A 27040-nucleotide genomic window follows, 5' to 3' on the forward strand; every position below is an offset into this window, starting at 1 on the left:
TCAAATGCTTTTTCTGCAACTATTGAGATAACTATGTGACTTTTGCTTTTAATTCTGTTTATGTGATGTATATGTTAAACCATCCCTGCATCCCTGTTATGAAACCCACTTGATCATGATGATTTTTTTGATATGCTGTTAGATTCTGTTAGCTAGTATTTTGTTTAGAGTTTTTGCATGTATGTTCATCAGCGATATTGGTCTACAGTTCTGCTTGTTATGTCCTTTCCTGTGTTTGGTATCAGGGCGATACTGGCTTCATAGAATGATTTAGGAAGGTTTCCCTCTCTCTTGTGGATGCCAATTAATTCAGCTGTGAATCCATCTGGTCCTAAACTTTTTTTGTTGGCACTATTTCAATCTTGCTGCTTGGTACTGGTCTCTCTTCAGAGTTTCTATTTCTTCTTAATCTAGGAGCATTGTATATTTCCAGAAATTAATTCATCTCCTGTAGGTTTTCTACTTTACATGCATAAAGGTGATCATAGTAGCCACAAATAATCTTTTGTATTTCTGTGGTTTTGGTTGTGATATCACCCGTTTCATTTCTAATTGAGCTCACTTGGGTATTCTCTTTTCTTGAATAGTCTTGCTAACGGTCTATTTTATTTTTTCAAAGAACCAACTTATTGTTTCACGTATCTTTTGTATATTTTGTTTCAATTTCATTTAGTTCTCCACTGATCTTTGTTATTTCTTTTCTTCTGCTAGGTTTGGGTTTAGTTTGTTCTTGTTTCTCTAGTTCCTTGAGGTGTGACTTTAGATTGTCTGTCTGCTCTTTCAGACTTTTTGATGTAGGCATTAATAGTATGAACCCCATGTGATTCAGGAATTCCATTACTAAGGATGTATCCAATTTAAATGGGTATGTCAAAGAGATATCTGCACTCCCATGTTCATTGCAACATTATTCACAATAGCCAAGATATGGAATCAACCTAAGTATCCATCAATGGATGACTAGATACAGAAAACAAGACATCCACAGTGAAATATAATTCAGCCTTAAAATAGAAGAAAATCTTGTTCATTTGTGTCAATGTTGTACATTGTGTTGTATATATCAAAATTATATAATTGTATATATAATACGTATGTACATGTGTATAATGTATATTATATATAATACAAAATTGTAATTACACATGTACTATGTGTTGTATATCAAAATGGCTAAGTGGGTACATTTTAAATGTCTCACCACAAAAATTGGTAAAATGTTCATTAGCTTAATCATTACAAATATACATAATATCCAAATATCACATTGTACCCCAAAACATATGTATTTTAATATTTCAATTAAAAATATTTTTGAAGGCCGGGCGCGGTGGCTCAAGCCTGTAATCCCAGCACTTTGGGAGGCCGAGACGGGCGGATCACGAGGTCAGGAGATCGAGACCATCCTGGCTAACACAGTGAAACCCCGTCTCTACTAAAAATACAAAAAACTAGCCGGGCGAGGTGGCGGCACCTGTAGTCCCAGCTACTCGGGAGGCTGAGGCAGGAGAATGGTGTGAACCTGGGAGGCGGAGCTTGCAGTGAGCTGAGATCTGGCCACTGTAGTCCAGCCCGGGCGACAGAGCCAGAGTCCGTCTCAAAAAAAAAAAAAAAAATTTTTTTTTGAAAATAATGCAATAAGAACACAAAAGTGGAAAAATGATTATAGACCTTTTGATGTGGAACTGAAATCAAACACAGATATTAACCTATGATTTCTACATACATTTATAAATAGATGGTGTCTACTTCATTCTTTACTCTTTCAACATTTTGTAGACATAATTTGAGATTTTTAAATTCTGTCTTCTTGAAATAGGAGATTCGTCAATATTTAGCCTTTCTTCTTTCTTAATGATCTACAGGGATAAATTTTTCTGTAACCACTTGTTTAGCTGCATCCTATACTTTTTTCTTTTTTTTGAGACAGAGTCTCACTCAGTCGCCCAGGTTGGAGTGCAGTGGTGCGATCTCAGCTCACTGCAAGCTCTGCCTCCTGGGTTCATGGCATTCTTCTGCCTCAGCCTCCCTGGTAGCTGGGACTACAGACACCCGCCACCACACCCGGCTAATTTTGTTTTGTATTTTTTTTAGTAGAGATGGGGTTTCACAGTGTTAGCCAGGATGGCCTCGATCTCCTGACCTCATGATCCGCCCGCCTCAGCCTCCCAAAGTGCTGGGATTACAGGCATGAGCCACTGCACCCAGTCCATCCTACACATTTTATGTCATGTTTATATTATTGTTCTGTCAAAGGCCCACCTGTATTTGATTTTGGTGAGAATCCCATGTGCACTAGAAAAGAACGTGACATTTATTATTGTTGCAAGCATTGTTCCGTATGTACAAGTTTTGTGGCCATTATGTTGTATAAATCTTCTATAACTTTAGTAATTTGGAGGTTTATGTACTCTATCCCATATTGCTGTGTTAACATATATACCTTTAAATTGAGCAATGACTGGGCAAAAGGAAAAATCAAAACAGAAAATCTCAAGACAAACAAAAAATACAATATACTAAAACTTATGAGATGCACCAAATCTAGTACTAAAAGTTGATTGCAATGAATAGCTACATTAAAGAATTCAAATTAGCCAACTTCATACCTCAAGAAACTAGAAGCAGAAAAGCCTAAGTCCAAAGTTATCACACAGAAAATATTAAAGTAGAAATAAATGAGACTAGAAAAACTAGAAAAATCAGCAAAACTAAATTTTTTTTTCAACTAAAAGGTGATAAAACTTAGCCTAAGGAAAAAAAAGAGTATCCTCAAATAACTCTCAAATAGCTAAAATAAGAAATAAGGAGTCATTAGAACAAATGCCTCAAAATGAAAAGGATTATAAAAGACTTATGAAAATTATGCACTTATAAATTAGATTATCTATAAGAAATCAAACTTCTTGATTTATACAACCTACAAAAACTAAATCAAGAGGAAATGGGAAGCCTGAGCAGACCAACAAATAAGATTAGTAAACAAAAACTTCTCAAAGACCAGAACCAAATGGCTTCATGGATGAATTCTAAACATTTGAAGAAGAACTAATAGCAATCCTTCTTAAACTCTTTCAAAACCCAGAAGAATGACCCAAACTCATTTTATGAGGCCATGATACACTTACATCAAAGCCAAAGATAATCACAAGAAAATAAAACTACAGGTCAATATCACTGATAAATATAGGCGTAAAAATCTTCAACACACTACTAACAAACCAAATTCAATAGCCCATTAAAAAGATAATAAACCATGGCCAACTGACACATATCTCTGGGATGCAACAATGCTTCAACATAGGCAAATCAATCAGTGTGATATAACACATTAAGAGAATAAAATTTGCATCAAAAGCATTTGACAATTCATGTCAAAACTCTGAAAACAGGTATAGAAGGAACTTACTTCAACACATCATATATGAAAAGCCCAGTTAACATAATAAAAAATGAAAATGTTTCTCCTATGATCTAATACAAAGCAAGGATGTCCATTGTCACCACTTCTGTTTAACATGGTGCTGAAAGTCCTAACCAAAGCAATTAGACAAAAAAGCATCAAAATTAGAAAAATATTAAAATCATTTCTATTTGCAGATGATATGGCCTTAGGGTTTTTATATACAAGATTACACCAAAAAACTATTTGAATAAACAAATTCAGTAAAGTTGTAGAACATAAAATAGCACACAAAAATCAGTGGCATTTCTGCAAACAATGAGTTATTTGGAAGGAAAATAAAGCATCCCATTTAAAATAGCAAAAAAATATATATTTAGGAATACTTAATCCAATGGGGCAGACAATTTGTACACTGATTCATAATACATTAGTCAAAGATATTGAAGGAGACACAAATACATGGAAAGACACTGTATTCATTGATTTGAAGAATTAACATTGTTAAAATGTCCTTATTAAGCAAAAACAATCTATAAATTGCAATCTATAAAATATCAGTGATATTTCTTTACATCTAGAACCAAAGATCTCAAATAGCCAAATCAATCTTGAACAAGAGCAAAACTAGAGACATCACATTTATTTCAAAATATATTACAACGTTATGGGAATTATCACAGTAAGTAACTGTCATAACAAAGAAAAATGGACATATAGACCAATGAAAACAATAGGGAGAAAAGAAAGCAACTCGAGCATATTTGGCCAACTGATCAACAAAGCAAAAAGACAACCTACAGAATCGGAGAAAATATTTGCAAATAATGTATCTGTAAAGGGGGTAATACCCAAAACTCACAAGGAGCTCAAACAACTTAGTAGCAAACACCAATTACCTTGATTTAAAATAAGCAAACGACCTGGGTAGGCATTTCTCAAGACATAAAAATGGCCACCAGGTAAATAAAGAGCTGAACATCACTAGGCAGCAGGCAAATGCAAACTGAAACCACAAGGAGGTATCACCTCCCACCTGTTAGAATAGCCATCATTACAGATGAAACAAGAGAGGGAAAGTGGAGAAAGAGAAACCTTTGAACATTGTTGGTGAAAATGAAAACAGCAATTATAAGCAAACAGTATAGCGTTTCTTCAAAGAGTTAAAAATAGTACTATCGTATGATCTCACAATCATGCTTCTAGGTCATGGTTCACCCAAAGAAGCGAAATCGGGATCTCAAAGAGGTATCGGCACACCAGTGTTTATTGCAGCATTATTCACAATAGCAAAAATAGAAAAATAACTAAATGAATGAAAATATACATACACATATTTGCACAATGAAATATTCTTTATTTTTTAGCCCCAAAGTTACTCCTACCATTTGGGACAACATGAACCTGAATATTATGCTAAGTGAAAAATACACAGAAAGATGAATACCATATATTCTCACTTATCTAAAATAGTAGACTAGCTCACAGAAACAGAGTAGCATGTTGGTCCCCAGTGATTAGCAGTTTAGGGAAATGAATAAGGATTGGTCAAATGGTACAAAGTTCAGTCATGCAAAAATGAATAATTTCTAGAGGGCTAATATACAGCATGGTGACTACAGTTAGCAATAGTCTTGTATACTTGACATCTGTTAAGAGGATAAATCTTGTATACTTGACATTTGCTGAGAGGATATCTTAAGTGTTCTAACCACACCCTCCCCCCCCACCCAAAAAAAAAACTATGTGAGGTGATGGAAATGTTAACTAGCTTGCTGGTGGTCATGATTTCATAACGTATACATACATAAAATCATCAAAGTGTACAGCTTTCACCTATTCAATTTCTATTCGTCAATTGTACCCTCAATCAGGTTGAAAACAAGCCAGACGAAACACATACCAAAAAAAAAAAATCTGCCATTGTGATTATGGATTTCCATTTTTTCATTTTTTATGTATTGTGAAGATTTGATATTAGTTCTATGCAAGATTAGACTTGCAATATTTTCCTGGTGTGTGGGTTCCAGTCATCACTATCTCTACTAGTGTTTATTGTCTCAGATGCTGCATTATTTCACATTAATTGCATTTTTTTTTTTTTTTTGACATTTTTCACTCTTTGGTTAGTTATTGTCTGCTACATCTTTCATTCTTTTTTTCTCCCCTTGGGCCATAAAATTTTATTGGCAGGTCAGGGGAAGAGCCCTTCCTTCCCTGTCCTATCCAGGAGACACCCTCTGAAGGAGGGCAGAAGCCCCGGACCCTGCCGCCTCAGAGGACCTTGGAGGTGGAGAGGTTGTTGGAATGATCTCGCTGGCTCTTGAGCAGACTGCGGTAGGTGGCGACCTCCTGCGACCTCATGTCCATGAGGCGCTGGTTCTCCTGATTCTGCCGCTGTCAGTTCGCACAGTGGCCAACCGGCCCTTCGATACGTCTCCTCAGCGCCCGGATCTGCGCCAGCTGGGCCCCAAAGCGCACCGCAGTTTCCACCAGTGTGCCTTCCAAGGCAGCTTTCAGGCCGAGCTGCAACTGCAGCTCAATCTCAAGACCCTGGAGGGTGCCCTGCAGGTCAGTGACATTGGACCTGCTCATCTGGAGCTGCTTCGTGCAGCCAGCGACCTCCCGGTTCAGCTCCTCAGCCCCGCTGGTGAACCCGACGCCAGCTCCTTCCGGTTCCGCTCCGCCATGACCTCACATTGGCTTCGCAGGTCACTCGGGATCTCCGTGCCAGGAGCCGAATCCACCTCCACACTGACCTGGCCTCCCGCTTGGCCCCTCAGCCACCGACTTCTTCCTCGTGGTTCTTTTTCAGGGAGGCCAGCTCCTCTTTCAGGCCTTGGATCTGCATCTCCAGGCGGGTCCTGCCTAGGTCAGCTCGTCCCGCACCTGCGCACTTTGATGGCGCCCTCCAAGCGCATGCGCAGAGCTTTCCGTCTCAGGCTTGGCCCGGAAGTCCTCTGCGGCCACACGGGCGTTGTCGATCTGCGGGACAGTCCTGCGGTTCTCAGTGGTGGCCCCGAGAATATCTTGTCCCACAGGTCCTCGATGGCTTTGTAGGAGCACAGCTGGAGTCGCGGGAGGGCCTGGGCCCCCTGCTTCTGGTACCAGTCGCGGATCTTCATCTCCAGCTCGCCATGGGCCGCGCCTCCAGGGCGCACACCTTGTCCAGGCAGGAGGCCAGGCGGTGCTGAGGTTCTGCGTGGTGAGCTCGTTCCCTGCCATCAGCCCGTCACATCCAGCCAGGACGCCGCTGTAGCCCCAGGAGGAGGATGAGGACACGAAACAGGCAGAAGACACCTACACAGCTGCCGGAGCCCCACTGCATGCAGTTTTCTTCTAATACGCCATGTCCTATCAATTACCAAATTTACATTCTGTGTACACCCTCTAAGTGCTAAAAAGATGAAGTTTGTTTTGCTCATGAATGCATTCTCAGTTTGTAGAACAGGGCCTGGCAAACTATAGGGGCTCAGTAGGTATTTGTTGAATGCCTGAATGACTTGGGCCTTAAGGAAATGTAACAGAGTCATGGAAAGTTATCTTTGTATCCTTGTACTTACAGATGAAAAAGAGCATTTTGAAGAGAGGGAAAGCTATGTGAAAACACTGGATATGGAAAGAACTAGTGATTCCAGGATTGGAGTATGGCCCTCCCAGATGGAGAGACGCAGTCTGGAAAAGGCCACAGACTCAAGAGGTAGCACATGCAGTGGGCAGGGGCAGGGGCAGGGACTCCAGCCTGCTTGGCCTGGACTTACATCCCTGTTGAGCATTTTCTAAGCTGCATGCCCTTGTTCAAGTTTCTCAAACCCACGGAATCTCAGTTAAATCAACTGTAGAATAAAGCTAATATTAGGCTGTGAAAATAAAAGTGTTCCATACATGTCACACACAAAAAATGGTGCCAGATCATGATAAGCACACAAGATGTTATCGTTGTTAAAAAAGTTAATACAAATACAACTATGCGCATACATAAAACTGATTTGAAATTATATTCTAAGTATGTGTCACCATTGGCTTGAACAGGGTAGAAGTGTGAGAAACTTCCATATTTCTCTGGTTAAGTCTAAATGAACCAATTCTACTCCAAACAGATGTGTTCTGGATAGCCCATGTGTCTGGTCTAATTTGAGGTTGAACTTCTCATATGCTCACAGAAAATAACTTGAGAACATTCTAGAAATTCTGATGAAAGAAAAATCTCAACTGTACATTTAGCATCTCTAAGGTCTTGAATGTATTTAGCCCCAAATGCTTATGGATGAATGAACCTCCTTTCCCTGAGGATCTCCTGCTTGGGGCAAGTCAGGGGAAGCCTCAAAGGCTGTTTTGTCACTTTTGAAATGTGGGTGACCTTAGCTTCAACCACAGAGGGTGAGGGTCAAATGAGGTGGTAAAGGAAGTCTTTAGCACAGAGTGGATGTGGAGGAACAATCTGAATATGGAGTTATTTCATGTTCAGTGAGCCCATGATATCAAAACAAATTTTCTCTCTGGTAGAAGGTGCTCAAGGGTCATAAACACATTTATTTTCATATTTCTCAACTCCAATCTAAAAAAGGACTGTTGGCCCCGAAGGACTGGAGATCAATGCTATGAGGGAAGAGGGGTGGGGGGAGATAAGTGAACATCTCAAGTGTGATTATAGGAGAGAAGAAGAGTGGACGGAAACCCCCTGAATGGCAACTCAGAGTCAGACACCACCACAATATGCTGATTGTTTTATAGGAAGGACACCTAAAGTGAAGAGAGAGACCCTAAGAAGAGAGGACCAACTTAAGTTCTTTCACACTTTAATATGGAGCTTTCTGCATTCTTAGCATTTTTTTCAAAGCCCCTGTGACATCCTTATTCCTGAAACTGTAAATGATAGGATTCAACACAGGTGTAAGGATGGTGTAGAAAAAGGACACCATCATATCTTTCTCCGGGGTGTGGTGGGAGCTGGGGAGCATGTAGTTGTAAATAGCAGCTCCGTAGAAGAGGCTGACCACTGTCATGTGGGAGGAGCAGGTGGTGAAGGCCTTCTTCCGACCCTCAGCTGAGTTCATCTTATGGATGGTGAGGATGATAAAGTAGTAAGACACTGAAATGACTGTCACAGGGATCAAGAGCATGATGACACAGCACAAGTACATGAAAATCTTGTAAAGTGAGGTGTCTGAGCAAGAGAGCTTCAAAACAGCAGGGACCTCACAGAAGAAGTGGTGAATCTCATGGGATCTGCAGAAGGGGAAGGTCATGGTGATGGGAGTGAGCATGAAGCCATCCACTGAGCCTACGAACCAGCAACCTGATGCCAGGAGGAGACATACCCTCTGGCTCATGAGCACAGAGTAACGGAGAGGATGACAGATGGCCACGTAGCGGTCATAGGCCATGGCAGCTAGAAGGCAGTACTCTGCACCTCCCAACTGCAGGTAGAAGTACATCTGGGTCCCACACCCAAGGACCGAGATGGTCTTCTCTTTGGCCAGCTGGTTTACCAGCATTTTGGGGACAGTGACAGAAATATATGTCAAGTCTATGAGGGAGAGCTGGTTTATAAAGAAGTACATGGGAGTATGCAGAGAGGAGTCAATGTGGATCAGAAGTATCAATGTAATATTCCAAGTCACAGCCATCAAAAATATACTGAAGATAAGCAAGCAGAGGAGGCCAGGGTGTGAGATCTGGCTAAAGATTCCCAACAGGAAAAAGTCACCACCCAGGGTCTGGTTGGCCAGCCACATGTGGTATGATCGTTTGAAGTGGCTTTACCTGGAGGATAAAAGTAAATGTTATGTTATTTATAATCCTGTGTGCACCACATAAAAGTATGTTTGCTTCGCTTCAACTTTTAAAAATTTCAAGTGGAAATCAGAGTTTATTTCCGACATCAGCTGTGAATTTGCACTAAAAAGACAGCACGTTAGATTGTGAATCTGATTCCCATCTAGAATGGGAATGAAATATTTATACTCTCATTGAAGAGGTCCATACAACAAATTAAAATATTTCTCATAGGAGGTGATGTAGTCACTAGTATTTGTTAGTTTTACTTGTATGTGTTCACATTGGTTTTTTGTGTGTATCTTACAGTTGCACGTGCTTGTATTGCCCGAATCCCATTCCCATGGGATTTTACAGAGCTAATAATATAAATATTTGTTTGACCCTCAAGAGTCATTTCTGCAAAAAAGAATTAGTAATACTTGTGTTTAATATTAAATATCTTATGTGCAAATCTATGAACATGTTTCAATATTTAAATATCTTAACCAGTAATTGTAAACATTTTAAACATAAAATTCCAAAACCTTTATACAACAATTACAAATTTAATCAAATGTCTTTAAATGTATTAATAAAGACACTAGTACAAATTTGTCAATTTTTCTAAAATGATTTAAATGCTTTTACCTACGTGTGATTTATAAAATATATTTTTACACTTCCACTTAACTTAGTATCTTACAGTTGCATGTGTCTGTATTGCCGTAATCCCATTCCCATGGGATTTTAGAGCTAATAAGTTTCTATATATGTGACCCTCAAGAGTCATTTCTGCAAAAAAAGGAATATTTTTATTAAATCTCATTACAAATCTATGAACATACAATTTTTCAATATCTAAAAGCAATATATTAAGCAACCAGTGATTTTAGACATTTTAAACATAAAATTCAAAACCTTTAGTCAAATTTATTTAAATGTATTAAAGACACTAGTGCAACTTGTCAATTTTTCTAAAATGATTTAAATACTTTTACACACAAGACTTATAAAATGTTTTTATGCTTCCACTTATCCTATTACAAAGACATTAATCTTGTGAGTTCATATTTTCATGATTTCCATCAAGATGTTCTGATCTGTTGTGGTTCTGCCAATCTTTCAAGATATCAAAAAAATTATGGCTAATCTCAGATCAGTGACGCTTTAGGAATCAGTATTATCATCGAATCAGTACTTTATTCTGAGGTGATTGGTCTGAACCTCACTTGCAATTTCTTGGTGTGAACCTTTATAAAATTAAAGTAAAATGTAACTGGATTTTACAAGCCCACATCTTTTCTTCCAATCTCTCCATTTTGCCTGTAAAATCTTGGTGAGAGAAAGTTTGCCTCAAATTATACTTACCTTAGTGTGACATTCAACATATTTATTGTATTTGGGTAGGTCATCCTAAGGTTTCTTCTCCCAGTGGTTAAAGCATGGGGGTCCCTGAAGTTGCAATTTTTAAGACTACTCATAGTGCATTAGTGAGAGGGGAGGAAAAAGAACAAGGAATTCTACCTGTAACTGGCTGTAAACAATCAATTGAGATAACTATCTTCACATCATCCAAGTTCCAATGTCTTCTTAGAGCATCTAGTCAATTAATCACCTTGTAATAGACTGTAGAATTCTACCTGGTTATTTTTGGGGATCAGTGGTGCTAGTCAGCCCTTTCCCATTGATAGCACTCTCTCTTGTTCAGAATTCTGCAATTTACATATGGATGCTCATTCTTCTCTAAAGAAAATGCGTCTCTATCCTTTATAAAATGAAGTTTTGGATACTAACGTTCATTAATAACGTGTCAAATGTTTATTTAAATCAAACATTCATTTTTTATATTTCAACTTCTCTTATGTAACTTTTTTACATTGCAACTCATACTTTATATTATTCTTTTTCATTAACTTAAAATTTATAAATAAGAATTATTGCAATTGGTCATATTATTTCCTTTTTTATTTCAAATATCTTGTCCTGGCCAAGAGTAATCTCGTGGGTTTTCATTTTGTTTTGGAGATACTTAGCACAAAGGACACAGAAAGCACGAGAGTAAAGTAATGTCAGCTTTTAACAAATTGCTGTCTTACATTAAGAGATTTAAAACCAAAGGGACCGAACGTATTTTCAGTAAATAAACATCATATCATTGGCCATAACAAATGGTAGATTTTAGTCAATAAATTACTAGACTAAATTACTAGACTAATAAACTTTTTTCCTGGAGCAGAAGGTAATTTTCTAAGTATAAAGGCAAAATAAAGAATTCCCAATAAACTTCAAAAATTCAGTGGAATCGTTTAGTAGATTCTAAAAGACAATGAAGTAAAATCTAGAAAAATTTGAACAATTATGGTCTACGAATGAAGCATATATCCAGCAGTGAAACAGCATAGAGGCCCCGTCTCAGATATCCAAGAACTTAGAAAGCAGAGAATCAGGTAAACCGTTTCAGAAATTCACTATCAGCCCCTGCTCCGGCCAATGTCAGCCAACATCTGTCCCATCAAATAAGACAAAACTACTGTAAAATGTGAAAGTCATGGTACACCTGGACTGAAGGCAAAACCTGAGACAACACACACACGTGCCAAATTGAATGATAATCATCCATCACATCATGTCTCAAAGAAACATCAGGAAGTAGACGGAAAAGGTATAAGGAAAAGACTCAATGGAATTTCCACAATATAGGAGATAAGCATTTTCACTTGTTGCCCGGCTTCTCAGTGAAATAAGTATATTAAATGTCCACTCCCAAAAATGGAGTCCTTATAGGGACAGTGTCCGGGATAAGATTGGTGCCTGCCAGAGCTAATTAACTGTAGGTCTATGCAAGGAGGCCCTTTCCCAAATCGAACAGGTGGTTTACAATGAGTATAGTTATACAAATCAGTAGTGAGATGGACATGAGCTAGTCAGGGTGAGCATGTCTCAGGTTTTTTCAAGAGAACAAAAGTGAGAGTGGATATTGCATTTCTTGGCCATATAGTTCAATCTACTGTTCTTCCACAGACACTGAAACACGGGGACTGAGTCCATAAAGCTGCAGAGCAAAAACTCTCCTTAACCAAATTAATTTGTCCACTTGTAGGAAACAAATGATACCAGCACAGATGGCCATGCAAGGCAAAGAACAGCAATTAGGTTCCTTCAAAGCAATAAAATATTTTAAAGAAGAATTGCTCTTCCAAAAGTAAACCTTCATGACAAAGCAAACCAGTTGTGACAGGCTTCCCAGTAGTAACATCTGCACTGTAGGAAGGAGAGCGCGCCTCCTTCTTGAGCGGGCATTCATACTCCAAAGTGATGGTCATGCTTCACCCAGGAAGGAGAATTATGTTGCTCACCATGAGGCTTAAACCTGTTATCAACCATCTCTCACTCATCCATGTGTTCCTCTTTCAGGGTCTTGGAGATCAGTGTTTGTTTGTTTGTTTTTTTAATAAAGGGAAGAAAGGAAGAAAGGAAGAGGAAAACTAATATTCAACATTGCTCCAATTTTCAGAGGAAAAAAAAGTGTTAAGTCAGATTTGTGTGGAAAAATATATCACCAGGAGGAAAAGCCTCAAGATCTCAAATCAGTTATGTTTGAGTTTGTTTCTTTTCTGAGGTACGTTGCAAGTCACCTAAAACTTTTGAATATCTTTTTTTCCATTTATACCTGTAGGGATACTCACTACTTATTTCTATAGCCTGATAGGATTGCAGAGAGTTTCAGAGATAATATGCACAGCAAGTACTTTCTAAGTTATAGCTTTGTGTGTAGTATTAAGTTAAATATGCTTATAATAAATACGAGTTATTTTATGTGATCTGTAATATATAACACAATATTAGTATATTTTATCAATTATATTTGCTGTAATATATATTAGGTTATACTGGTGATTAATATCAGCTGATAGTTCTATAATGCATACATTTATGGATTAAAAGTTAAAATGACCATTTGTTTCTTTCTTTCTTTCTTACTGGAGCAAAGGAAGAAATGTGATACCCTGAGGAATTCTATTTCCAAGAAGGTTCTTCCAGTACAGTTGTCTCGATGAGTTACAGCCTTGTCATTTTCACTGTGATCTGTCCACTTTGTCAGTGAAACACCAGCCTGCTTTTCTATGAAGGAAACACTTACAAACTCGATGACTCTCCCTGAAGAGCAGCTGATGTTGCCAAGTCTCATATGTGCAGTCCTGGGACAACAAACTCAAAGAACTATGCTCTCCTCAGGGACCCTCCCAGGGCTGTGGTGGCCTCCATGGGAGCAGCCCTGGAGGAGACTCCTTGGCCTTTGTTGAGTTGTCGGGCCTGATTCTCTAGACTTTTCTAATTGCCTAACTCCTGTAACCCTCCAAAGGAAAATAAGCATCTACTAATGGCACCCAGACTGCACCAGAATGTTTCCTTGAAGACCACTCCTCTCACAGCTCAAATCATTGCATCATGTTGCCATGACGGAAAAAAGTGACACAAACCCGAATTAGACAATTGTTAACACATTTGGTAGAGTATATTCTTCCATGTTTATTGGTTTTCATAGTAATAACTGTAGAAAATTTAAAAACTAAGTATTATAAAAAAGAGAAATAATATATACTCTAGAAAGCCAAAGATAACTAGTTTGAATTTTCCTTGCTTTTAGGCATTTTCATATGATTTTCTCTATAGAATTTTGTATCTATTTGTCTTTGAAAATATGACATTTTAAACCAAAGTGTGTATTTGAGTGTCCATAAAATGTAAAACTATTAGAGATTTGTGTTATTTCTAATTTTTCTTATTTAACCCAAACAATTGCACATAAGAAACTTTTTAAATTATGAAAATGGACATTTGTAATTGAAATTGCTTTGTTAAATGTATAAACCCTTTTAACTGGAATTTTCATAAGATAGGGTTAGGGTTATTGCTGAAAATTTGAAAAGCATAGAATTACATAAATAATACAAAATAACATTTTCTTTTACTTTTAACCCTTAGAGGCACCAATTGAGGAATAATGTAAGATTTCCCTCCAGGATGTGTTTGGAGACAACTGATATATATCATATCCAAAAATTTGGCTTTTGCATTTCAAGCAGAAGATTATAGAATGGTCTTTACACTGTAGCATATGACTTTGAAATAATTCATGTAGAACATTGGCTGAGTAAACAAATTATATGACCTGTGTCTTAAGTCTTCAGAGTGTTTCACATTTTGTAACATGAGTGATAGTTCAATAAACAGTTCTCTGTTCAATGTATTTTGGTGGAGTTACAAATTTGAAATTCCAGGTGTCATGGTCAGAGGATATATACCTCTTAGAACACTAACTTTCCAAAATGTAACCATTAAAAGTTTTACAGTTATTTGTGGTCCCAAAACACATTCATTATAAAAAATTTACAAATACAAACTTCAAGGAAGGAATAATCTACAGAAATTGAATGTGCCATTGAGTATTCTAGCGTTTTATACTGAAAAGTATATCAAACATACTTTACCGTGTCAGTGGTAACATAAATCCACCTCCAAAAAGTATGTGCATGTCACATGCAGATACATTCCAAGTACACAGAATGTGTTCAGTGATTGATCCAATCAGGAGTCACGCAGAGTAGGTGCTAATCAACCCTACCCCGAGTGAGGATGCAGACACGGAGACGCAAAGGGCATCAGGGAATTTCCCCCAAGTCAGACAGATGAGTGACAGGACAGCTGGACTCAAGAACATGCCCCTAGAACCACAATGCTGCACTAAACTCCCTAATTGCACTTCCTGGTAACAGCTGAAGGATATTCTCTGATCATATTGTAGTCTGTATTTAGTAAACTTTTTAGAAAATAGACACAAAATGCAAAAGTCATTAGTGTACAGCTCAAGTAATTTTTACAAACTGAACTCACCACAGCCTGCCCAAAGATACACAATCAGAAGTGGGTTAGCCCCCAAGGAGACCCCAGCCTGCATCCCAATACCCTCCCCAAAGAAACCAACTCTGCCTTCCTATAAATTAGTTTTGTCTGGATTTGAGATTTGTGTAGTCACAAAACATGCACTCTTTCATGCCTAGCATCTTTTACTAAACATTATGTAAGATTCAACCACATTTACATGTAGTTATGGTGGTGGTTTGTTCATTCTTACCCTGTATTGTATGTATGCGACTATAAGAATAAAGACCAATTTGTTTTGTTGTTCATGGCAGCTTTTCTATTTATGATTATAAATAATACCCTATGATCATTTTTAAGTTGAAACTCATAACTTAATGATGAAATAATCAGCACACCTTTACATCCACTAATAAAACACAAATTGCATCGTACAAGCTAAAAGGATAACAAAAATACAGCTGCTAAATTGGCCATTTTGATTTTTGTTAATTGGAGAAATGCGTTGCAATCGTTTAAATTTTATAAAACCATATGCTTTTAAAAATACGTATTAACCACTACAAAAAATTTAATAAAATATTTCACCTACATTTAAAACATATATTTTAGTAAACACACATTTGCATTTCTGTTGCATATATAACCAGGAGTGGGATATCTGGGTCATAGATGGGCACATGGTTCAGCTCTATCAGATACTGTGTCAAACTGTTTTCCAGAGGTTTTATCGATTTAGTTTCATTAGCAGTTATTTTAATCATAACCACACTGACAGATGTGCTATTTCATTGTGGTTTTAAAGTGTCATTTTTTGACAACTAGCCAAGTTGAGCACCTTTTCGTGCATTATTGGAATTTACTGGAATCATGGCTATCATATTTGTACATTCCTGTTTTTTTGCCATTTGAAAGTGGATTTTCTGCTTCTGTATTGATTTGTAGGAATTTCTCCTCTATGTTCTATGTGAATCCTTCATAGATATATCTATTGTAAACATTTCCTTGTTTTCTATGTGTTAACATTTTTACAATGAATTTTTTAAAAATAAATTCTTATTTAATGAAGTCCATTTACTGTTTTCTTTTAAGGTTAGCACTTTCCTGCTTAATACTTGCTTACCTCATGATTATGATGTGTTATTCTACATTTTCTTCTAAGAGATTATTTTACCTTTTATTTCAATCTACAGCGCATCTGAACTGTATTTTCTTACCCTGTAATATAGGGATCAATATTCATTTTTTCCATGTGGATGTGCAGTGGAGTCAGAGCTATTTATTAAAAGGATACTCCATTTCCCACTCTGAATGGCTGTCCTTGTCATAAACCTGATGTACGTGTAGGTGCTGATCCATTTCTAGGCTTTATTTTCTGTTCCATCTGTTCATTTGACAATTTGCACAGACATCACCCCATATCAATTGGTATAGTTTTAAAGTCAAGCAAATGGGAATTGGCTGTGGTGGCCACCAGCAAAGAATGGTGGTATCTGTGAGTTGGCATTTGAAGAGGAGGAACTCCCAGGGCTATGTTTGAGAGTGCTCATTAAGAAGAGTACAAACAATGGCTGGAAATAATGTGTTAATATCCATCACTGGGGACATTAACTTGGCTGACTCTTCCATTTTCAATTCTCAAATTTACTGAAACCTCCAAAGAAAACTCTTCATATTTTGAAGAATAAATGCCTCAGATGGAAGTGAGTGATATTGATTCAAGAACCTGGAAAGCAAGAATTTATAAGAGGCTTAAAGATTTTTAATATAATGGAAGTCTTTGTTAGGAAGATAAAACAAAGTTGTCCTGGAAATTCACATGAAAAAAATCATACAAAATGTTATTAATATGGAAATTAAAGTGTGCTTTGTGAAGGAGTCAGTGGATGAATTTGAAGGTTTGGATTCTCCAGAATTTGAAAATTTATTCATAGTCATGAACTTCAGGGTTTCGGTTTTAATGACCTGTGCAAGGCTGGGTGTAAAGTTGTTGGACCACCAGTCATATTTAATTGTTCACATAAAGGAGTGAATGTTCCGAAAGCAGTGACATTCCAGTAGCAATGAATGAGCACATGGAGTGCCTAGATCTTGGTTTCTAAATGTTAATGGTAGTTTGTATTTTTGTGGGATCAGTGATGATAGCCCCCTTTATCATTTTTCATTGTGTATTTGATTCTTCTCTCTTTATTAGTCTAGCTAGTGGTCCACCTATTTTGTTAATCTTTTTTAAAAACCAGCTCCCAGATTCATTGGTTTTTTTGAAGGGATTTTTGTGTTTCTCTTCTATTCAGTCTTGCTCTCATCTTAATTATTTCTTGTCTTCTGCTAGCTTTTGAATGTGTTTGCTCTTGCTCCTCTAGTTCTATTGTAATTGTGATGTTAGGGTGTTAATTTTAGATCTTTCCAGCTTTCTTTTGTGGGCCTTTAGTGCTATAAAATTTCCCTCTTAGCAGTGCTTGAGCTGTGTCCTAGAGATTCCGGTATGTTGTGTTTTGTACTCATTGGGTTCAAATAAGTTATTTCTGCCTTAATTTCATTACTCAGTCATTCAAGAGCAGGTTGTTCAGTTTCCATGTAGGTGTGCGGTTTTGAGTGCGTTTCTTAATCCTGAGTTCTAATTTGATTGTACTGCGATTTGAGAGACTTATGGTTTCTGTTCTTTTGGAATTGCTGAGGAGTGTTTTAGATCCAGTTATGTGGCCAATTTTAGCATACGTGCTATGTGGCACTGAGAATGTATTTTCTGTTCATTTGGGGTGGAGAGTTCTGTAGGTGTCTGTTCAGTCCACTTGGTCCAGCCTCTCTTACCACTCCTATTCTACATAGTATTGGATGTTCTAGCCAGGACAATCAGGCAAGAGAAATAAAGAGTATTCAAATAGGAGGAGAGAGTCCAATTGTCTGTGTGCAGAGGACACAATTGTATATTTAGAAAACCCCATCAACTCAGCCCCAGAACTCCTTAAGCTGATAAGCAACTTCAGCAAAGTCTCAGGATACAAAAATCAATGTGCAACAACCACAAGCAATTCTGTACACCAACAATAGACAAGCCAAGAACAAAATCATGAGTGAACCCCATTCACAATTACTACAAAGAATAAAATACCTAGCAATACAATTTACAAGGGATGTGAAGGGCCTCTTCAAGGAGAGCTACTAAACCACTACCTTAAGAAAGTAAGACAAATGTAAAAACATTCCATGCTCATGGATAGGAAGAATCAATATCATGAAAATGGCCATACTGCCCAAAGTAATTTATAGATCCAATGCTATTCCAATCAAGCTACTAATGACTTTAACAGAATTAGAAGAACTATTTGAAATTTCATATAGAACCAAAAAAGAGCCAGTATAGCCAAGACAATCCTAAGCAAAAAGAAGCTGGAGGCATCACACTGCCTAAATTCAAACTATACTACAAGGCTACAGTAACCAAAACAGCATGGTACTTACACCAAAACAGATATATAGACCAATGGAACAGAACACAGACCCCAGCAATACCACCACCCATCTACTACCATCTGTTATTCGATAAACCTGATAAAAACAAGCAATGGGGCAAGGATTCCCTATTTAGTAAGTGGTGCTGGGAAAACTGGCTAGCCATATGCAGAAAACTGAAACTGGACACCTTCCTTACACAATATACAAAAATTAACTCAAGTTAAAGATTTAAATGTAAAACCCCAAACCATAAAACCCTAGAAGAAAACCTAGTCATACCATTCAGGACATAGTGATGGGCATGACTAAAACGCCAAAAGTGATTACAATGAAGCCAAAAATCAACAAATGGGGTTTAATAAACTAAAGACTTTCTGCACAGCAAAAGAAACTATCAGAGTGAATAGGAGACCGACCTACAGAATGGGAGAAAATTTTTGCAAGCTACCCATCTGACAAAGGTCTAATATCCAGAATCTACAAGAAAGTTAAACAAATTTACAAGAAAGTTAAACAAATTTACAAGAAAAGAAAATCCCAAATAAACTAGAAAATCTAGAAGAAATGGATAAATTCCTAGACACATATACCCTCCCAAGACTAAACCAGGAAGTTGAATCCCTGAAGAGACCAATAAAGGCTCTGAAATTGAGGCAATAATTAAGAGCCTACCAACCAAAAAAAGTCCAGGACCAGATGAATTCACAGCCAAATTCTACCAGAGCTACGAGCTGGTACCATTCCTTCTGAAACTATTCCAATCAACAGAAAAAGAGGGAATCCTCCCTAACTCATTTTATGAGGCCACCATCATGCTGATACCAAAGCCTGGTAAAGACACAACAAAAAGAATTTTAGACGTATATCCCTAATGAACATTGATGCAAAAATCCTGAATACTGGCAAACCAAATCCAGAAACACATGAAAAAGTTTATCCCACCATGATCAAGTGGTCTTGACTTTTTAATAACCATTCTGACTGGTGTAAGATGGCTTCTCATTGTGCATTTGATTTTTATTTATCTAACAATCATGAATGTTGAGATTTTTCTTACATGCTTTTTGGCCACAGGTGTGTCTTTTGAAAAGTGTCTGCTCATGTCCTTTGCCTACTTTAAATTTTTTTTTTCTTGTAAGTTTCCTATAGATACTGGACACATTAGACCTTTGTCAGATGCATAGTTTGTAAATATTTTCTCCCATTCTGTAAGTTGTCTGTTTATTCTGTTGATAGTTTCTTTTGCTGTACAGCAGCTGTTTAGATTCCATTTGTCAGTTCTTGCTTTTGTTGCAATTGCTTTTGGCATCTACATCATGAAATCTTTACCCATTCTTATATCCTGGGAAGATATTGCCAAGGTTGTCTTCTGGGGTTTCTATAGGTTTGAGTTTTGCATGTAAGTCTTTAAACCATCTTGAGTTGATTTTTGTAAATGGTGTGAGGAAGGGGTCCAGTTCTAATCTTTTGCATATGGGTAGCCAGTTATCCCAGTACCATTTATTGAATAGGGAGTCCTCTCCCCGTAGCTTGTGTTTTAAGCTTTGTCAAAGATCAGATGGTTGTTGGTTTGTGGCCTTGTTTCTGAGTTCTCTATTCTCTTGCTCTAGGTGTCTGTTTTGAATGAGTGCCATGCTGTTTGGTTACTATAGCCCTGGAGTATAATAATCTTGATGTGGCCCCCAAATGGGAGGAAGTGCAATATACTTCGCCTAGAGAGTGAGATGGAGAATGCCAAAGATTTCTGGAGAGGTGTACTAAAGGCAGACCCTAGAGGGTTTGGCAGGGATAATAATCATTTCTACCAGTGTTGTTAAAAGATTTAGATTCAAAATCTCCCATAAATCATAGCAGGAACTACACAATCCATAAAAAGCAACCTAGTAAGATTTCAATGAGTAGGCTACTGATTAATCAGTATGTTTCCCCATAAGCCAGGAAAAGCCAATTCTAAAACAGAACGAGAGGAAACCTACTCCAAAAAGTGAGCCTAGAAATAAAGGCCTAGAATTAAAGGTTCACAACATGTGCAGTATCTGTGGTGAAGCGTTATCACACTCTTCAAACTGGACAAAAAGTTGGATGGAAGTCTCTACATGGTACACATGTAGATTTCACTTAAAATAGTAAAAAAAAAAATCCCAATAATGACTTTTGTCAAGCTTTGTTGATTTATTGTTCTTGATATGCTGGTTCTATTGTTCATACTGCCCGATTCTGTGAGCTGCTGTACACAAAGTAAAGGATCTCCGTGCTAAAAGAGAAAAGAACAAGGCGGCCTCTACACTTCCACCATGTAAATCTCCTCATGAGTACCTCATTAATAAAACCTAAATGACAGGTGAATCTCAGATAGCATGGAGTTTGTATACATACATTTTTGTTTTCCCACTTTACCAGCCAAAAGAAGACATTTGAAGAAGTTGGGATGAAAGCAAACAAGCCAACTACAGTATCCTTGGCTTCTGCAACATAAATTTAGGTTTTGCACCTTTACTTCAATACCCTTTCTCTTTCAATAGGTCTGTCCATTCAATTTATGCAAATTATGAAATTTCAATTGATGCAAATTAGAAATGGTTGGACTCTTTTCTGACACCTTATTTTTGCTAGCTAGGCTTCAACTTTTTCTTTCTCCCCATGTATAGTTAATTATTTGTTTGAGAGCTCCATTTAAAAATGTTTTTGAATTTACTTTTTCATTTTATTCATTTTTCTGACATAAGAGCACATCGTTCTTTTAGATCTTTGGATTACTCACATTTCAAATAATACGCTTAAATGTCAATTTCAATTTTCTCCACAGTATCTAATTCCTATTTTTTTTAAGTACATCTACACATTTGCCACTCTACCATGCACTCAATTTTAGTTTTTCAATTACATTTTTCCTCTTAAAACCTTTTAGAATATCCCTATAAAGACTTCAATCATGTAATTATATCTATATTAACTGATTCATCAAGCATAAATTGTAAATAGTTTGGTCTGCCAAGGAATGTATTGATTTTGTGAAGATATAAAAAAGTAAAGACATGTAAATACTAGTAGGAGGAGGCATCTATTAGTCAATTTCAACATCGACCTCCCCAATTTCTAGCTTTTATATTGTTATCAGTCTACATTGTCTCAGTTTTACATTTCTATTTTACTCATATCTTCATTTATTCATATATAGTCATATTTTCTCATGTGCTATTAAATGCTTTTACATATTATCAGGAACCTTTTCATTATCATTTCTCCAGGTAACCCTTGGTGGGTTAAGGTTTGTCCTCAACCTGTTTTATTGTGATGTATATATGGCTATTCCACTTTTCCTTTCTCTTAAATCTTAAAGAATGGCTTTGCTTTTTAAAAGATATTCCACTTAGGAAGAATCAATATCGTGAAAATGGCCATACTGCCCAAGGTAATTTATAGATTCAATGCCATCCCCATCAAGCTACCAATGAGCTTCTTCACAGAATTGGAAAAAACTGCTTTAAACTTCATATGGAACCAAAAAAGAGCCCGCATCTCCAAGACAATCCTAAGTCAAAAGAACAAAGCTGGAGGCATCACGCTACCTGACTTCAAACTATACTACAAGGCTACAGTAACCAAAACAGCATGGTACTGGTACCAAAACAGAGATATAGACCAATGGAACAGAACAGAGTCCTCAGAAATAATACCACACATCTACAGCCATCTGATCTTTGACAAACCTGAGAGAAACAAGAAATGGGGAAAGGATTCCCTATTTAATAAATGGTGCTGGGAAAACTGGCTAGCCATAAGTAGAAAGCTGAAACTGGATCCTTTCCTTACTCCTTATACGAAAATTAATTCAAGATGGATTAGAGACTTAAATGTTAGACCTAATACCATAAAAATCCTAGAGGAAAACCTAGGTAGTACCATTCAGGACATGGGCATGGGCAAAGACTTCATGTCTAAAACACCAAAAGCAACGGCAGCAAAAGCCAAAATTGACAAATGGGATCTCATTAAACTAAAGAGCTTCTGCACAGCAAAAGAAACTACCATTAGAGTGAACAGGCAACCTACAGAATGGGAGAAAATTTTTGCAATCTACTCATCTGACAAAGGGCTAATATCTAGAACCTACAAAGAACTCAAATTTACAATTTACAAGAAAAATACAACCCCATCATACCTGATGTAAATGAGTTGATGGGTGCAGCACACCAACATGGCACAAGTATACATATGTAGCAAACCTGCACGTTGTGCACATGTACCCTACAACTTGAAGTTTAATAATAAATTAAAAAAAAATAAAAAATAAAAAAAATAAAAGATATTCCACTAAAATATTAAGTATTGCTCTATTTTTATCATTTAATATAAATAAAATTCAAAAATCAGCCTAATACTAGTATATTGTGATATTTTTGCCTAGATTTCCTAACAGACACAGTACCATATTTTTGCAGAACATATCTAGATATAAAAAATACTATATCACATTTCGAAAAATGTCTGCATGTACATTTTCATTCCAATGATTTACATGTATTTTTCAACCCAGTATTTGTGTTTGACCTTTTTTGTTGGTTTCCAAATCCATCAAAACTTTTTAACCTCTAACTTTTATTATTTTCCTCAGGATTTTTAAGCCTTTTTCTGGTCCTTCATTGTTTTAAGCTGTTTCTCTTCATTTGTTCTTAACATTTTTTATTTAGCTTTTATCTTTTATTACCTAACATCTGTCACCTCAGTATTAACTTCTATTTTTGCTTGATACTGATTTCTTTGACCCTAATATGTAGCATTTCAATTATGTTACAAAGAAATATTTCATTGCAACTTTATTTCAAGGGAACCAACTTTTCATAATTGTAGTAGATTCGTATGTTTTCTATTTTGCTTTTTTACTTTTGATATGATATTGTGTAAAACGAAATACTTTATTTAAATGTGTTTCCATTACTAGCTACCTATGTGTTTTAGGCAGAGTTTTGAAATGTGTTTAAAGCCTTTTGGATCCTTTATATATCCTATGTAGCTTTCATAGGACAGTAAGTGATGAAATGTTTTAAAGTCTTGTATATTCCTGTCCTATACATTATTACATGTCTGAGACCAAATTTGGCTGTTTTTATCATTTCTCTTAAACATCAGAACCTCATCCTCATCTCCATTTCTTTTCTGCAAACCTTGCTTTGAATTCTTCAGTGTCCCCTGTGTTTAGTTATCTAATAACACACGCAATTTAATTCAGACGGTTAAAGGATATTGTCTCTAATCTTTTTGCCTCTCTTGTCCTTACTGTGCCCCCAGTGACAAGCATAGGAAGGGGCACAAAGCAGGCACTTGACTGAATAAACCAATGCCTGGCAACATTTAGAATTTATAATGGGCAAATCGACTACTTCCTTATATTAAGAGAATTAAAACAATCACCTGAAAACAGTTAAAATGATAGCTCAGTTTGTTTACTGAAAACAAAGGAAGCATTTTTAAAAATTCCCTTGGTCTTTATAACCTTTCAGGACTAGCCCCTAATTACCTGCAAGGAAGCCCAAATTCCTGCGTGTTCCTTATGCTTTTTCCCCGTTGTGGAAAAACAAAGTGATTGCACACCTTTCTTTCCATTTCCTAATCCTCCATAATGCCTTGTATTTGGCTGGAGACTCAGAGTGGGAGAGCCTGAGATAAGAGATCGAGACAAGCAAGATGTGCAGGGGATTCCAGGGCAGGCCGGCCCACGACCTGGCCAGCCCTGCCACTGACTTGCTTTCCCATCCAGGTAAGCTACTTACAACTTCCAAGGTGAAACTATTAGAAAATTAAGAAAAAATAGACTTGTATACATTTAGGAGGCACAACATTTCCCTGGAGTTGAAGGGAACTATATTAAGTTCTATAGAACTTGAATATTTTAAGATGCTTAAGTTATCATTGTGCTGCTCTATTCTGCCACAAAGATCTTGTGCTATAAATTTATTGTAGAATTTGCATGTTAAAACACACCCACACTCAAGCCACCACATTACTGTATTTGTGACTTGTTGCAGAAATGTTACTGTACATTTTTTTCATATTTCAGCTGTGAATTTTTAAAATCTCAACATTCAAAGGCATGAAGAGTTAGTGAATTGTTTACTAAAGTATCATTTTAAAAGACATTAAAAAGTATTTTACAAGTTTGAACATCTCATATATACTAATCAGGGTCAGCCTTAATGAAGCTTTGGTCTACTTAGAACAGAAACCTGCATATTAAGCTATTAAATGTTACTCAAGTCACTGAAGATTTCTAGTGCCATAATCTGATGAAAACAGGAGAGATGTTTCTCCTCAATAGATTGTCAATGTTTATGGTAAAAAAAAAAAAAAATTAACCAATGAAACGTGTTGTTCCTTGGCATGATTGCAACACAATTCTGGGAAAACACAAGTCTCAAAATTTCCATTGCAATTCAGTGAACTAAAGCAGCATTACTCAAGTAAATTATTATGAAAATTTAGTAAAAAGTCAGGTGAAACTAGATCCTGTTATCACATTGTTTAAAATATCAATTAAATGTTTAGATATGGAAAATGAAAATATAAAACAAGACACATGAATGGGTAAAGATCTAAACTATGAGCAAAGGCAATGAATAAAACATGGAAAGTAAAATTAGCTTTAGAAAAATGAAAATCTCTGAATAATTTTTTCTAATTAGGAAACTTATGGTTCATATGACAAATGAAAGGCTAAGGATCGGTAATGTGTAAGATTGTCTTGCATATTATAAGATAGACATGTCAATTTTTAAAATGACACAAACATGTTAGTAAAGAATTTGTGGAAGACTTGTACATACAAAATAAGACAATGATAAAAAGCACCAAAATGTCCATTTTTTAATTTGTTGAATAACAGGCAAAAAATGTATGATTATCAGTGTTACTGTGAGTACAGTGGAAACACCAGTGCCGCCCTTTGTGATATGTCAGGATCATTCCCTGGTGGGTACAACCCGAATATATGAATATGAAAGGGACACTATTTAATAAAAATGTAAAAACTGATAAAGGAATTCCTTACAGATTCATTATAGTATTACTTTAGTAAAAAAAATCAGAAGAAATCTACATTGGAAATAAGAAAACTCTTAGATTCTGTTAAGGTAAAATATTATGAAGTTATATTCAAAACTGATATTTCTAAAAAGTATTTAAACACTGAAAATATGAATAACAAGTATATTTATGCAGATGTAGAGCTATATACAGCATGATTATATAGTATTTTTGTATCTATGTATCCATCTATATATTAAAAATATGTTCTCCCACAAAAGATATGTGAGATGGATATGTTAATTATCATGACATGGTCATTCCACAATGTATACATGTAATGAAACATCTCACTGTAACCCCCAAATATATACATTTGTCAGTGAAATATTCAAAATCCTGGGTTCTACTTATTTTGAAAATTTTAATTATTCTGATTTGATTATACAACATATGTATCAAAACATCACCCCATACCCTGTAAAAACATTTTTTGAGTTGATTAAAAAAACTGAAATTTTACAAAGAACAAACTTTTACAATAAATAAAATGTGGTGGGATTAGAGATACCTTTATTTCTTTTAGTTATATCTATGTCTTAAATTATCTATAGCACTCACAAATAGAGTGAAAAGATGTTTTAAAAGATGAAAACCATGACATGAGAACTACATGACAAATGCACAAGCTTCAGTAACCAACTGGATCAACTGGAAGAAAGTATCAGCGATTGAAGATCAAATGAATGACATGAAGTGAGAAGAGAAGTGTAGAGAAAAAAAGAGTAAAAAGAAATGAACAAAGCCTCCAAGAAATATGGGATTATGTGAAAAGACCAAACCTACATCTGATTGGTGTGCCTGAAAGTGATGAGAAGAATGAAACCAAGTTGGAAAACACTCTGCAGGATATTATCCAGGAAAACTTCCCCAACCTAGCAAGGCAGGCCAACATTCCCATTCAGGAAATACAGAGAATGCCACAAAGATACTCCTGGAGAAGAGCAACTCCAAGACACAATCGTCAGATTCACCAAAGCTGAAATGAAGGAAAAAATGTTAAGGGCAGCCAGAGATAAAGGTCAGGTTACCCACAAAGGGAAGCCCGTCAGATTAACAGCAGATCTCTCAGCAGAAACTACAAGGCAGAAGAGAGTGGGGGCCAATATTCAACATTCTTAAAGAATTTTCAACCCAGAATTTCATATCCAGCCAAACTAAGTTTCATAAGTGAAAGAGAAATGAAATCCTTTACAGACATGCAAATGCTTAGAGATTTTGTCACCACCAGGCCTGCCCTACAAGAGATCCTGAAGGAAGCACTAAAAATGGAAAGGAACAACTGGTACCAGCCATTGCAAAAAAAAATGCCAAAATATAAAGACCATTGATGCCAGGAAGAAACTGCATCAACTAACGGGCAAAATAATCAGCTAATATCACAATGACAGGATCAAGTTCACATATTATATTAACCTTAAATGTAAATGGGCTAAATGGTCCAATTAAAAGACACAG

The 27040-nt window shown here is 36.5% G+C and overlaps 1 protein-coding gene and 1 pseudogene across 1 annotated transcript; both read right to left on the bottom strand.

The window, feature by feature from the left end:
• Positions 1–5677: 5677 nt before the first annotated feature.
• Positions 5678–7179, bottom strand: LOC140710176 (keratin, type I cytoskeletal 19 pseudogene; annotated as a pseudogene).
• Positions 7180–8202: 1023 nt separating this feature from the next.
• Positions 8203–9159, bottom strand: LOC103230981 (olfactory receptor 2T10). Its single transcript, XM_007990126.3, has one exon. The coding sequence runs from the start codon at positions 9139–9141 to the stop codon at positions 8203–8205; it is 939 nt and encodes a 312-aa protein (XP_007988317.2). The 5' UTR covers positions 9142–9159.
• Positions 9160–27040: the final 17881 nt, after the last annotated feature.

The sequence above is a fragment of the Chlorocebus sabaeus genome, chromosome 25 (genome assembly GCF_047675955.1).
Source record: "Chlorocebus sabaeus isolate Y175 chromosome 25, mChlSab1.0.hap1, whole genome shotgun sequence".
NCBI lineage: Eukaryota > Metazoa > Chordata > Mammalia > Primates > Cercopithecidae > Chlorocebus > Chlorocebus sabaeus.